We start from the raw sequence: 13,151 nt of genomic DNA on the forward strand, positions 1-13,151 counted from the left end.
ATCATATTTTTAATAGAATTCTATAATGACCAATTTGAATTTATTGATCTTTTTACTGCCTTTTTTAATAAAAATAACTACAGGCGAAGATGTTTTGGATCAAATTCCAACGGTTGCAAAAGCTCCCGACAAATTCAAAGGTAAATAATTCTAGCTAAAATATATGTATGTATGTGTGTTTGTAATGGGTTAATAATATTGTTTTTGTTTTATTTTATTTCTTTTTGTAGTACATTTTTTGGAAGCCAACTCTACGTACGATTTTAAGCCAACAAAACGTGGTTTCTTTGAAAAACATTTAAACACCTACTGCTATGCTGGAGAATCGAAAACATTGGGACGTCTCTTAGAGTCAATTGAACTGGTTTTGGAAATCGAAGGAGATGATTATACTCAATATGAAGGCACAACGCCACAAGAAGTTGAGGAACACTACAATGATCATCGTTCGCTTTTCAGTTTTAATTTATTCTCCCAGAAACGTTCCCGCCTCTCCCTTTCACCCTTCATGCAACAGTGTATTGGCATTGAAACGGTACAACCGTATAAAGTCCATCTATTCCACGAAAAAGTGGATTATGTACGACTAATGTTGTTGCTCAGTGGTATCGCGATATTCCTCTTCTCCGGTATTCTAAGTACAAATGCAATTTTTTACTATATGACAGGAATTATTATTGGCATTTGTTCGTCATTTCTGTTACTAATATGGCTGTCGGGGAAGTTGATGCCAAGGTATGGAGTATGCAGGAATGTAGGAGGCATTTCAGAGATCCGGTAAAATGTTTTATATTTCTTTCCAGACGTGCCATGATGTATGGCGTATTAATTGGTGGATGGACCGTGGGTATTTATGTCATTCGCATGCTTTGGGATAATATACAAATGATCATGATGACCTATCATAATTATGTATGCTGGTACATCATAATCACTGGTCTCATATCGTTCTTCTTGTGCTATCGTTGGGGTCCACCGAAAAATCGTCGCTCGAAGAATATTATCAAATGGCTGCTTCAACTAATGTCTTTGGCTTTGATATATTTCTCAAGTAATTTCAAGGAAGCCATTATAGCTGTTATACTCATGACCATTATTTTATATTACTTTCCACGTGTCCTGCGTAATATAATGTGTTTCAGAGGCAAAAAATCATCGTCATCAGGGATGATGGACAAAAAGGATATACGACATCATGGTAGTGGCAGTTATGTTAAGTCCAAAGAATTGAGAGATGATTGCAAAGAGTGGCGTATAAATAGTCCACAAACTAAAGAGTGGAAGGTAAGTTGGAGAGTGATTTTCGATATACAAAGCTTTATTTGTGATTGTGATGCTGTATGTGGTGATGGATAGTGACCAGAAAGTACTGTGTCTCAGTAGCCACCTGTTTTCAAAGGTTATTTGGAGCTATCCTCAATAATCTTTTTTATAGGGCAGCAATTGAGGTTTGCTACCCTCAAATAATGATAATTTCAAATTGATTCCCCTTTGCTTTTGTCGCTCGTTTTAGATATCTGGCCCTGGGACGGCTGGAAATCACCATATCCATGATATCTACAAACATAATCGGCATTTTTTTTTTTTTTTTTTTTTTTTTGCAAAATGTTACAACTAATTCCGCAATCTGAGATATTGATTGCAATCATTTGAACCCTGACCTTTCATTGTGGGGGTAATTTCTTTAAAATCAAGTTTCCCTAGGATTCTTACAACGAACATAAGTAAAATGTTATCATCCCTAATATTTGGATTAATTTTTTGAGATATTTCGTTCATATATTAATTTTCTCTCTATATATGTATGTGTATATTTTATATATTTTCCAGATTAAATCCAAATCCCGACCATCAATGAATAGTTCACACGCTTCGCGCTCTACTTTCCAATTGGGTGGTGATGACCACGCTTTGGACAATTCCAACTCAAATGCTGATGAAAATCAATCTGAATCCGATATCAGTTTCAATGAAAATAATATATCCAAACAAAAGTTGTATCCCCTGCCAGATGGTTCTTTCATATTGAGTGATAAACGACCAATTATTATAACACCGCGTCAAGCAACACCATCATATCATCGTTCGTCGCCAATGGTCGCATCAGATGCTGGAGAACACGATGATGATGGTGGTGAAAGGGATTTAACGCCAAAACTGCACCAGCATATGCCATTGCCGGCACATACACGTCGTCTAACGGCCGCTTTATCGTGCCAGGAATTGTTTGTGAAAAATCGTCGCAATACACCATCGCCATCTCAATTCCAACGTTCCAGTAGCGCTCAACGTAGTGTTCAATCTCGATCATCTCGTATGGTATCATCGGCTAAAAAGTTACACGGCAGTAATCCAAAAATAAAAGTTTCCAAAGCTGAGACTGATGAAAGTGAGGGTTAAATTAATGTGAAATTTTTTTAAGAATATTATAATTGGAAGGAATTTTAATAAAACTAATATCGAAATGTTTCTTTTAAGGTCTTGATGTTATATTTTTTTTTGCTTAATAAATTGATTTTAAACCACAATAAATGCAAAATTTAATAGATACCTATTTTGATAGACCCTTTAACCAGCAGTGGCCGTTAGTTCGGATAAGCGGGCCGGGCGTATAAGCGAGAGTCATTGGTTGCTACTCAACGGTCATTTAAATAACCTATTTTATCATCGACGGCTACAGTTGGGTAGGATTACCTACCAGCTGGAGAAGAAATTATGAGGAGTAGCAAAGTTTCTCTAGTGGCAAATTCACTTCTACATTCCATCTGAGATAAAGCAACTCTAATGGGGACAAGGTTACAAGTTAGTTGCCAAGGACGTTATTTTCCTCTTTAACTATAACAATCAGCCTTATTCTGGATATTCGCTAGGAAGAGATCTCGCATGTGAACAAATTTTCGCTTTCACATTCTCGCCTTATTCTGATTGAATAGGAAGAAGCAAAAAATGCCAGATGCGGATTTGAATTTTCGAAAATGGTGATTTAACAAAAAACATTCATATTGCCATATTGTAATTTTGTAATATTTTCAATATTTAATTTTTTGATTTTTCTTTTTTTTAATTGTTACTTTCTATTGTTGTTTAAGGGAACCCCCCCCCCATTCTCGATTTGAATTTTTTAAGATTTTCAATGGGCTGGTAAATCAATACCAATGCTTGTTAAGGTTTGTAACTTTGCACATATATAATTGAAGATTTAAAAAAGAAGAAAAATAATTTACAAAAAATTTTTGTTATTGTTTTGTTGTTGTTTTTTGTAATTAAAGAAAAGTCCTTATTTTTGATGGCGGGCATGATAACTCCTCACTGGAACATCGGAATCCGAAAATTCCAACGGTGTTAGAAAGAGTACATGTCTGGCTCTCGTATGAACTAGGATTATTGACTTCGCTCTAAAATTAACAAAATGGTGGACATTTGAAAAAATATTTTTGGAAAATCGCCGATTTTTGACCAAAAACCAAATTAAAAAATAAGGAAGATCTTCACCGATTGGCTTTATCCTAGTTCATACGAGAGCTATACACTCCCAGAGAAACGATGCAAAATTTGGAACCGATTGGATTATTAGTTTTTAAGTTATCGTGCCCGCCATTCGCAAAAAAATGTTTAGAGAAAAACGCGTTTAAAGTTTGAGAAACCCTTTAGCCGTCACTTGATGCTGACACACTAAATCGGATATATCTTCAACAGTTCTTGAGATTTTCACTTGAAATTTTGTAGAGACATTCTTTAATCAGTGTAGATTCGAATTATATCAACAAAAATTTTGACCCCGAGAATGGTGGGGGGGGGTCCCCTTAAACTTTATAACAGTATGAATGTGAACTTCGCTGGAAAACTCCCTTGTAATTAAAAGAAAATGCATTAAAGTTTTAAAATGTGGCAACATACAACGGGATGTGAAAAAGCTGTTTATTGTTTTGATGCAATTTGGTGCAACAACTACAACAGATTACAAATAAAAAAAAAATTTTATGATGGCAAAAACAACATTGAACAATGTCAAAGACACAACGAATAATTGGAAGAAAATTCACAGTTTATTATTGAACTACATAATTGTGTGCCTTTTTATTTAATTTCGATATTTTATCTCCTCAAATTCTTAAAGTGGCCAGTTATTTTATGATATGCTCCTCCTCTTCATGCACGCGATAAATTTGAAAAAAAATATTTTTTTTGTAGCTTTATTATTGTTTTTTCATAATGTTTATTTGAGTTTCTCACGGTTAAGCGACTCATCAGGCAAATTTGGCTCTGAGGGTTTTCCATAATTTTTAATATTTGTTTCCTAGAGAGACAGATCCTCACACAAAATGTCTTTATTTTGCCTTCAAATTGCAACATACTCGGCTTTAATATTCCTTATTGCCTTTATACATTCGTGGCAATACAGTATATATCGGATATAAGCACATCTCATATAAAAAAATCGCATATAAGAAAGATTATCAAAAATACCGAACCTTTTTACATCTCATCAGTTAAAAATTGTTTCAAATAAGAAAAACACTGATATAAGAAATGTTTGTCAAATAAAGGTATTTGAAAACATTTCATATAAGAAAATTTGTAAGATTGTTGGTCAATTTATTAACAATGAAAATGTTTGAAAACATAAAATAAAATACTTTTTTATTGTATTTGAAAGAATATTATTTTTATGAATAGAAACATATTGTAGTCAGTCAGTCCCCAAAACAATTTTTTTCGCTTTCGAACTTGAAAAAATCGCTGTGAGTTCTGGGGGGCTACTCTGTATTGCGATGCGTGAGAAAAATTGTAACGCATCGCGTAATTGGTACTCTCTAATTCGTTTTCGTATCTCCTTTCGCATCTACTTTACGCAAATGTGGCATCACCGCACTCTGTAATACGAAAACGCATGTCAAACTCGTTCGTTAAGCGCAAATATCTTGCGTTAACAAAATAGCAAACGCAAAGGAAGCGAAACATATAAGTAAGCTCCATTAAAGGTTTTATTTATATATAAATTGTAAATTATTTTAAGTAAAAGGCAAAAAAGTCACAGTTACAGACTCAGCAACGTCAGTTCCTAACTTCAGTAGATTTTATGGGGCAACACAGTGATTTGGCAAAGGGACAGTTGCAGAGTTCAAATGCGAAACAACGCGCCAACAATTTGTGGACAAAACTGTCTGATGACCTCAATTCAAATTGACCTCCTGTAAAAGATGTCGGTGGTTGGAAAAAGTAAAATATTATTTTTTTATATAAAATGTGAAACTATGTGTGCATATTTATAGGTTGGTGTTGATAACCACCTTGTCCAAGCAATTTCAAAGCAGCGGCCTCTTTTATTGGAGTTGGAATTGTTGTGGATCTATTTGAAACGACGAGCGTTTGAAAAATACATAAACGAATCTTCTTTATTGAGACATTATATATAAATCTATAAAAATTAAATATTTGAAAACATTTGTCACATAATTCGTACTTATATTTTCATACCCGTGGTCACTTAGGGAGAGTATATTTGATAGATCTCATAAAATTCTTTTTTTTTAATTCGTTCATCATTTTTGTTTAAAAAAAACACTCGTACCACACAAAAATATGTTTTCATTTACAATTTTTTGACGTTTCCTTTTGTCATTCTTCGTTATTGTTTACTTTGTGGCGACAGTGTTGCCCCATTTTCAATTCAGTTTGCGAATGCGTTTGCGTGAACGTTACAGAGTACCAAATTGTACTCTTAACGCATTTAGCTTTCGCATCGCACTTGCTTTCGCAACGCAATACAGAGTAACCCCCCTGGTTTAGAATAACTTTAAAGGGAAGAGCGAACAAATTCTCTGTGAATTGATGTCCACAATAAAGTTGAATATGTACACAACAACCGGGACCCAGGACGATAAAAATGATTTGTTGTATCCAAGAAAGTTGTTACAATGTCGAATGTTTCACCTCTATTATATTTTCAATTCTCAGGATGAATATAATTGGGAATCAGAAACATTCAATCAAACATAGTATCCCTAATAAATATTTTCCAAATCTCGTTGTTTTTAGCTCAAAGCAGATTGATTGTAACAAATTATTCCAAAAACAAACACTCACTTTTTTCTTAAAAATAAATACAACTTTATTTAAATTAAAATTTATCATTTAGACTGTCGACAGTAAAATGAAAAGTTAAAATTATTTCTAATAATTAAAATATTTTGTTGTATATTTTATGAGTTGCTAGATAGTATAAAGTCTCTAATATATATGTATATTTATTTAAAATACATATAAAAACAATTATTTGTATTATTAACAATATTTAATAACAATGTGGACTTGATTGTTTTTGTGTTTTTAACATACAGTAAAAATAACAGTTTCGTGCTCAATTTACAATAACAATAATGTACATATGTAATTATTAAGGTATTATTGAAACCATATACGATGATTACAAATTCATATTTCAATAACATAGAGACAGAAAATGAAAAAAAAATATTATCAATTAAATTCATAACGTATTTAATAGATTTCAATTGTTTAATAAATATTTTTGGGCAGCTTTACTTTCAAAATTTTATTTGATTTATGAATAAGGTCAATTCCAAGGCAAACCCTTTTATAAAATATATATTTACTTAATAACAAAAAATTGTATTGACTTCATTTGTATTAAAAAAACTTTACAAAAGATAAACAAATAGAAATGGAAATCAAATGATTTCACAGCCTTAATTTGTTCAAGACTTTTTTCGATTGCTTAGAAATTGCTTTACTTTCAGTTTTTTATTAATTTCATTACTAACAGTATTGCACATTTGTTGATGAATTGAGGGGAAGTGTGATTAATTAAAAAATAAAATAAGGTATCCATCACTTAAACAAAATAGAGATCTTCATACGATTATTTCTTTTCGAAGAATTCGGGGAATTACAAATGGAGAATTAGAAGACTTAGAATATCCTTTTAATATATATCTGTCACATTAATTTAAATATTTTATATACGACACTCTTGAAATTTTGGATTCTTAATTTAATATCGAACTACCCTAAAAAGGTATAATTAGATGTGAAAAATAAAATACCTGATTTAACAAAAACAATAATAGATTTTTCTTTTAATTTTTATGTGCCGTTTTGCAATCAAGTATAGAAATTTGGAAGGGTTTTTCGAATAAAATTTGATTGTATCAAACTTCTTCGATTTTTTCAATAAACATTTCTTGCACAGGAAAATCTGAAAAAAGTTTTTTTGTGATGGAAGTCTCTAGACGTAGTGGTAGTAGTAGGGGTGGGAAGAAGAAAGGAGATTGATAATTAAACTTATACACTAAACTTTCTAAATCTATAGATAAATATCATTTGATTTTCTAAAACATTTTTGTTATTGTTGTTTTCATTTTTTCAACGTTTGCTGTTAATTAAAAACTAATCCTCTTTTTCAGTGCGATTGGCAGCGACTTCGGCCAGTATGAGTAAATCTGAGGTAGATGATATATTGTCATTTAAGGTATTGGTATTATTGGTCAACGACTCTTTGGACATTTCCGTTTCACCACCTGGTGTGGATAATGCCCGTTGTGATGTTGGTGTCACAGCAGTGACAGCAGCAGTTGTCATTATAGTTGCCGTTGTTGATATCAATGGAATGATTGGTGATGTCGGTTTGCTACTATTAGGGCTTGATGGACTATTCATGTCTTTTGTATTACTCTTATATGATGAGGTAATTGCGGATAATGGCAAAGTGGTAGCTTCTTGATAATAACAACTACCATTAATGGTTACAGGCAGCAGGGAGGCTACTTCTTCTTCAATTGCTGAGACATCGCGGCGTGTAATGCTTTCTTTGCGTGCCTTACGTTTTTGACTACCCACAGCCTGTTGTTGTTGTTTCCGTTGTTGAATTATTCTGGCCTCAAGGGTTCCATAATGAGGCTGTTGATTTTTATTGCCATTTGTCCCCTGACCACCACTAGCCGTGTTGTTGCCACATTTGCTACGTTTCTTGCCACTGGTGGTAAATTTCTTTTTCTTTTTTGTATTACGTTTACGTTGTAAATATTCATCTAAACTTAAGGCTGGAAGTTCTTTGATTTTCTCCTCCAAATCAAAGCTGACCATATCGGGAGAACTTGTATTGGTTGCTTCCGAGTTCAGATCAAAATTATTTCTCCTATCCATTTGCATACTGGCATTATTGTTGTTGTTATTCGCATTTACAATTGATTGATTGTTGACTTCATTGGCATATCTATGACCACCCATCATGATTGGGGTATCCGAAGAACAACACATATTAGATTGTTGGCTAGACAGCTCTGTGGTAAAACGTTGCATTGACTTTGATTTTTTAATAGCCGGTGCTGCTATCTGACCAGAATTTATTAACTCTTGATAGATTTTGCCCTTACATGACCGGGAGATTTTTTTCTTTGGTATTAAAGTGTCATCTTCACTGCTGTTACTGGAAAAGCTATTCTCATTGTAGAGCGGACGTTTCAGCGACTTCGTTTCTACCAATTCCGTATCGTCAACGTTGCCCGTAATATGAGACCTTATAAATTGTGATGTTTCTCCAAGGGCCTGTTGTAAGGCACATTGTTGTGGTCCAGATTTATTTTGCATTAATTGACTTAAATCGCCCATTTGTGCCTCATCAGCTAATTTGAAATAATTTCTATTGCTGTGTGATGCAGTGGTGATGTGGTGGTGATGATAATTGCCACAGCCATCACCATTCTCCATTATATCTCCGTTGCCACCACCTTCGGCAATTTGATTTGGACGTATATTTAGAGTACGTAGGGGTGGTGCTGGCAGTTTGTACCATTTAAAATTGGGATTCGCTGAGAAGAAGGCATCTTTGTTCTATAAGGGAAAGAATGAGAAGTGGGAGAATAAATATACATATTTATATTTTTATCTTGGCAAAATTAAAACAATGCTAGAAAACATATTTAAAACTTTACATTCCACTTGACATCGCAGTAACCTGACAAATAGATGCCTACTTGGTTTGTGTGCTTAAAATGGTTCATGGTTAAAAAATATTTTTAAAAAAAACACGCCCAAATCTGCTGATTAAAACTTATTTTTAAGAAATCCAACCCTATGGGTGGTTAAACAATAATTAAGAAATAATAATCCACTTTAAGGCTGTTACTTTAAAAAAAAATTAAAGAATCAATGCTTAAGGCTGATATTTATAAAAATATTCTTAAAAAATGCACGCATAGACTGTATCTTGTTCCTTATTTGTACAATACTGGTGGCCAGAACTAAAGCAACTGAAATTGCAAACTGAATAAATGACCTTTAACTTTTTTGAAAATAAAGTTATAGTGAAAGTTTTTTTCAGATATAAACTAAAGCAACTTTTGGATATTTTCTTACAAATATAATCAATAAAATGCTCAATTTGATCCTTGGGTATGCCTTCCATTCTGAAGAGGTTATGTCTGCTTGTTTGTGAAACTCTAACGATTTTTCTATAGGCTAAAGATCGGATGGTTGTGTTGCCCATTATAAAACCCTGATCCCTGGCATGTTTTGATGTATGTTTGGTGGTAATTGCCAAGCGGAAACACCTAAACAAGCGGTATATTTTCTTCAGCGAACGTTTTCCAACACAATATACATATGATTAATATAAACACTTACCTGTTGAGCCAAATTCGTAAAACATTCTTTATCACTGGCATCTAGTGATGCCCACCAATCACCCAAGATTTTTGTTATAGCCCTGTAAAAATATGAAAAAAAAAGAATTAGCATAATAAAATCAAGCAAGAAGTATCATTTAAATCATATAATTTCAGCCACAATTCTACAATTTAAAAAATTCATTTTTTTCAATTACTTTTTTTAATATTATCCTTTTTTAATAAATCCTTTCCACGAATTATTAAAAACGTACCTATTTTCCAAATTCTTATAACGTTCCTTGACAATAGCACGATGACGTTTACAAAATATTAAAAAGGCATTCATTGGACGACGAGCATGATGATCGGGCTTATTCACAACAGAATCACCACCCCTAGATATTCCACAATTGGTTATTGTTGCTGTAGCTATGGTGGGATTTAGTAAATTAGGATTATCTATTGTTTCCACATCTACATCAACATGAATATCACCATCTTCATCGCTATGTTCCTTTCTGGTTATTGTGTGATGTTTTGTTTGTGGGATCGTCAAATTTGGGCACCGTTTATTAATATTATTATAAGTTGTACTAGTAGTCGTCGTAGCATTGGGTTTTGTTTGTTTTTCCACCATTCTACTAAATGCACCACCCACATCCATTGATGTTTGTTTCTGTAATTTGGGATATTTTCTACGTTTAATTATGTCTTCGTAGACACCATCCAAATCGATCATTTCATCTTCTTCGGCATCATAATCAGCATCATTCATGTCATCATCTTCACCATAGTCGTCTTCTTCGTTATCATCGTCGCCGTCATCTTCCTCATCATCTAAGTAGCTACTGTTACGGCTACCATTTGGCGATTGACTATCTGAGGTGTCATCTTCATAGGATTTCAATTTCGCATAATTATGAACAATTTCAATACGACGATGGGCATGTTCTTGATCTTCAGTACGTCGTGGCAATAAAACCATCATTGTTTTTTGTTGTTGTTGCTGGTGGGGCAGCTGCTGCTGCTGTGGTTGTTTATTTATAAAGCCATTCTGTTTGTAAAATAATTCGTTATTATTTGTCTCCATTGGGGGTGATGATTTACTATTGTAACTGCTACTGTTGTTGTTATTATTGTTATTGCTATATATTTTACGTATATTTAAGTCTAAATTAAAGGCACTTTTAGTTGTTTCTAATTCAGCATCAGTTTTTCCACTTTCGTTATGCATTTCTTCCATTGGTTGTTCTTGGTGATTTTGAGTGTCACCATCCGTATCCGTATCCACATCCACAATTTTATTTTTGGCCGTATTCAATAGATTACAAATATTATTCCAACAATCATTATTTTGCAACTTTTTATGATTCTCCAATAGTTGTACCTTAACACGTTCCTGCTGTTTTGGTTGCTCCTCGGCGACCTGATGGTGATGCTGGTGGTGATCAACACCGCCGTTAACAATATTATAAAAAGTACGACTTGCTGCAGTGCTGGCAAACAGTTGATGATGTGTTCTTGTGGTTGAGTTGGTAGTGTTCAGCTTTTCCATACTCAACAATTTTGGTTTTAGAAATTCCAGTGTATTTACGCTATTGATCATTCTTCTTGGGTCTATGAAATCATTTGATATTATTTCGAGATGAGTTGTAATTTTTTTGTGGGCGCAATGGTATTCTTTTCAAAAATTGATCATTGAAAATAAATGATAATGCTGTAAATAAAAAATAAAAGATTTATAATTTTATTATTAAATATATTAAAGTTGAAATTCAAACAATTTTTAAATTAAAAAACTAAGATTTTTAATATTTATTATAACAAAATTCAAATAATTGACAGAATATTTGATATTAGGTACGTTCGTTTACTCAATAATTTGTACAAATTCTTACAAAATGTGGTTCGTTTACTCAAAAGTCCAGTAACAGATAGTGAATTGATAGAGCAGATTTGACAGTTTGTGTTACTGAGTATTTGCAAATTCTTACAAGGAAATATTTACCCATTAAGAAAATGCAAGTATTTATAATCAATTTTCCGTTCGTTTTCCATTTTTCTAATAAAAATGCTGCTTTTTTGTATGCCAAATTTGTTATTGTATTAATTAGCTTTGTCTATACAAACATTTTACAGGATGTCGTTCGTTTACTTATTGCATAAAAACATAAATTCGTATTTTACCCTCTGCATATTCTTACTGAGTAAATGTTACTGGGAAAGTAAACGAATGGACCTAATAATTATTATAGTAATAACGAAAATTCAATAGGGCACAATTATATAACAACATTCCCCTTTTATTGCAAGATAATAAAAGTGCAGTAACAGAGAGGGAGCAGATTGATTTTTAATCACCTGATTTTTCTTTAGTTGATTAATCAGCTGTTATCTGGATGATGTGATTAATTTTCAAAATTTTGAGCAAAAATTAAATTTTATATTTTTTTTCAGAATTATCGATGAAATCGGAAAACCGAAAAACTAAAATGTATTTACTAATATTGCATTTTTAATTCCAGTTTTAAATATAAGTTTAAAAATATTTTTTCTTTGTGTTTCTACCGGATTTTTATGGACGTTTACTTTTGGCAATTGTATTCCTTGAGAAATCAAACTCTTGTTGAGTATTCAAAAATTTTACCATAAAAACTTGTAAATTGTCATAGGCTACGTTTAGATTACTAAATCCACTCGATCTCAAATGTCAATTCCATTGCGTATACGTTACGTTAATCCTGTTCACAAATTCATGTGTAATTACACATATCGTGTATAATTTGTCATTGCATGTGTAGCCCATGTGTAATTTATTTTTTTTTGGCGTTTTATAACACTATAAATAGCTCAAACTTCTGGAATATACTTAAAAACTTTAAGTATATTCCAGAAGTGGCAAAATGTTTTTAATTTAGTGGCAAAAAGTTTTTAATTTAAAAAAATCGCTAGGAAACGAATTATTTTCAATATTAAAAAGAGTTATTAACATTCTTTTAATTCTTGCATTCTCAAACGCTTCTGCAGAAAGGACATTTAGCTCTTTAAAAATTTGCAAATCAGATTAAAGAAACAAAATGTTTTCAGAAACTGTTGCTGCAATTTTATTTACAAAAGAAGGCATACGAAGGAATGGAGGCCCAAACATTGAACCCACACAAGATATGTACAATAGCAATTGGAAGAACTAATCATATATTTTTGAATAAATTGTATTTTTTGGAATTAAATTTTTTAGTTATATATTATTATATACTTTTTGTATGGAATTCATTTAAGTTTCTTTTTGTCCTACATAGTATTTATAAACAAAATAAAAAAATGTTGATACATGTGTAAATTTTCCCCAAATGTGTAATTTTTGTATTCTCCATGTGTAATTTGTAGCTTCGTTGGTGGCAACACTGAATGGAATTGCCATTTGAGATCGAGTGGATTTCGTAAATCTAAACGAGATTATACGAGGGCAATTCGGATAGTTCTTAGCCTATCACAAAAAACGTGGTATATTCAATAACATGT

At 32.4% G+C, this 13,151-nt stretch overlaps 2 protein-coding genes across 2 annotated transcripts; one reads left to right on the top strand and one right to left on the bottom strand.

Moving 5' to 3' along the window:
- The first annotated feature begins 25 nt into the window (after nucleotides 1–25).
- Nucleotides 26–2,400, top strand: LOC133336808 (nuclear envelope integral membrane protein-like). Its single transcript, XM_061545087.1, has 4 exons — nucleotides 26–140; nucleotides 231–735; nucleotides 804–1,284; nucleotides 1,831–2,400. Exons 1-4 carry the CDS (start codon nucleotides 26–28, stop codon nucleotides 2,398–2,400), a joined length of 1,671 nt encoding a protein of 556 aa, XP_061401071.1.
- Nucleotides 2,401–7,410: 5,010 nt separating this feature from the next.
- LOC133336809 (putative uncharacterized protein DDB_G0282499) lies at nucleotides 7,411–10,638 on the bottom strand. The gene is made up of 3 exons (XM_061545088.1): nucleotides 9,902–10,638; nucleotides 9,646–9,727; nucleotides 7,411–8,853 (listed from the first exon to the last, which is right to left on the bottom strand). Exons 1-3 carry the CDS (start codon nucleotides 10,615–10,617, stop codon nucleotides 7,411–7,413), a joined length of 2,241 nt encoding a protein of 746 aa, XP_061401072.1. The 5' UTR covers nucleotides 10,618–10,638.
- Between the last annotated feature and the right edge of the window lie 2,513 nt (nucleotides 10,639–13,151).

Source organism: Musca vetustissima, unplaced genomic scaffold, assembly GCF_032173495.1.
Source record: "Musca vetustissima isolate MV318-11 ecotype Yass unplaced genomic scaffold, APGP_CSIRO_Mvet_v1 utg6369, whole genome shotgun sequence".
Taxonomy (NCBI): domain Eukaryota; kingdom Metazoa; phylum Arthropoda; class Insecta; order Diptera; family Muscidae; genus Musca; species Musca vetustissima.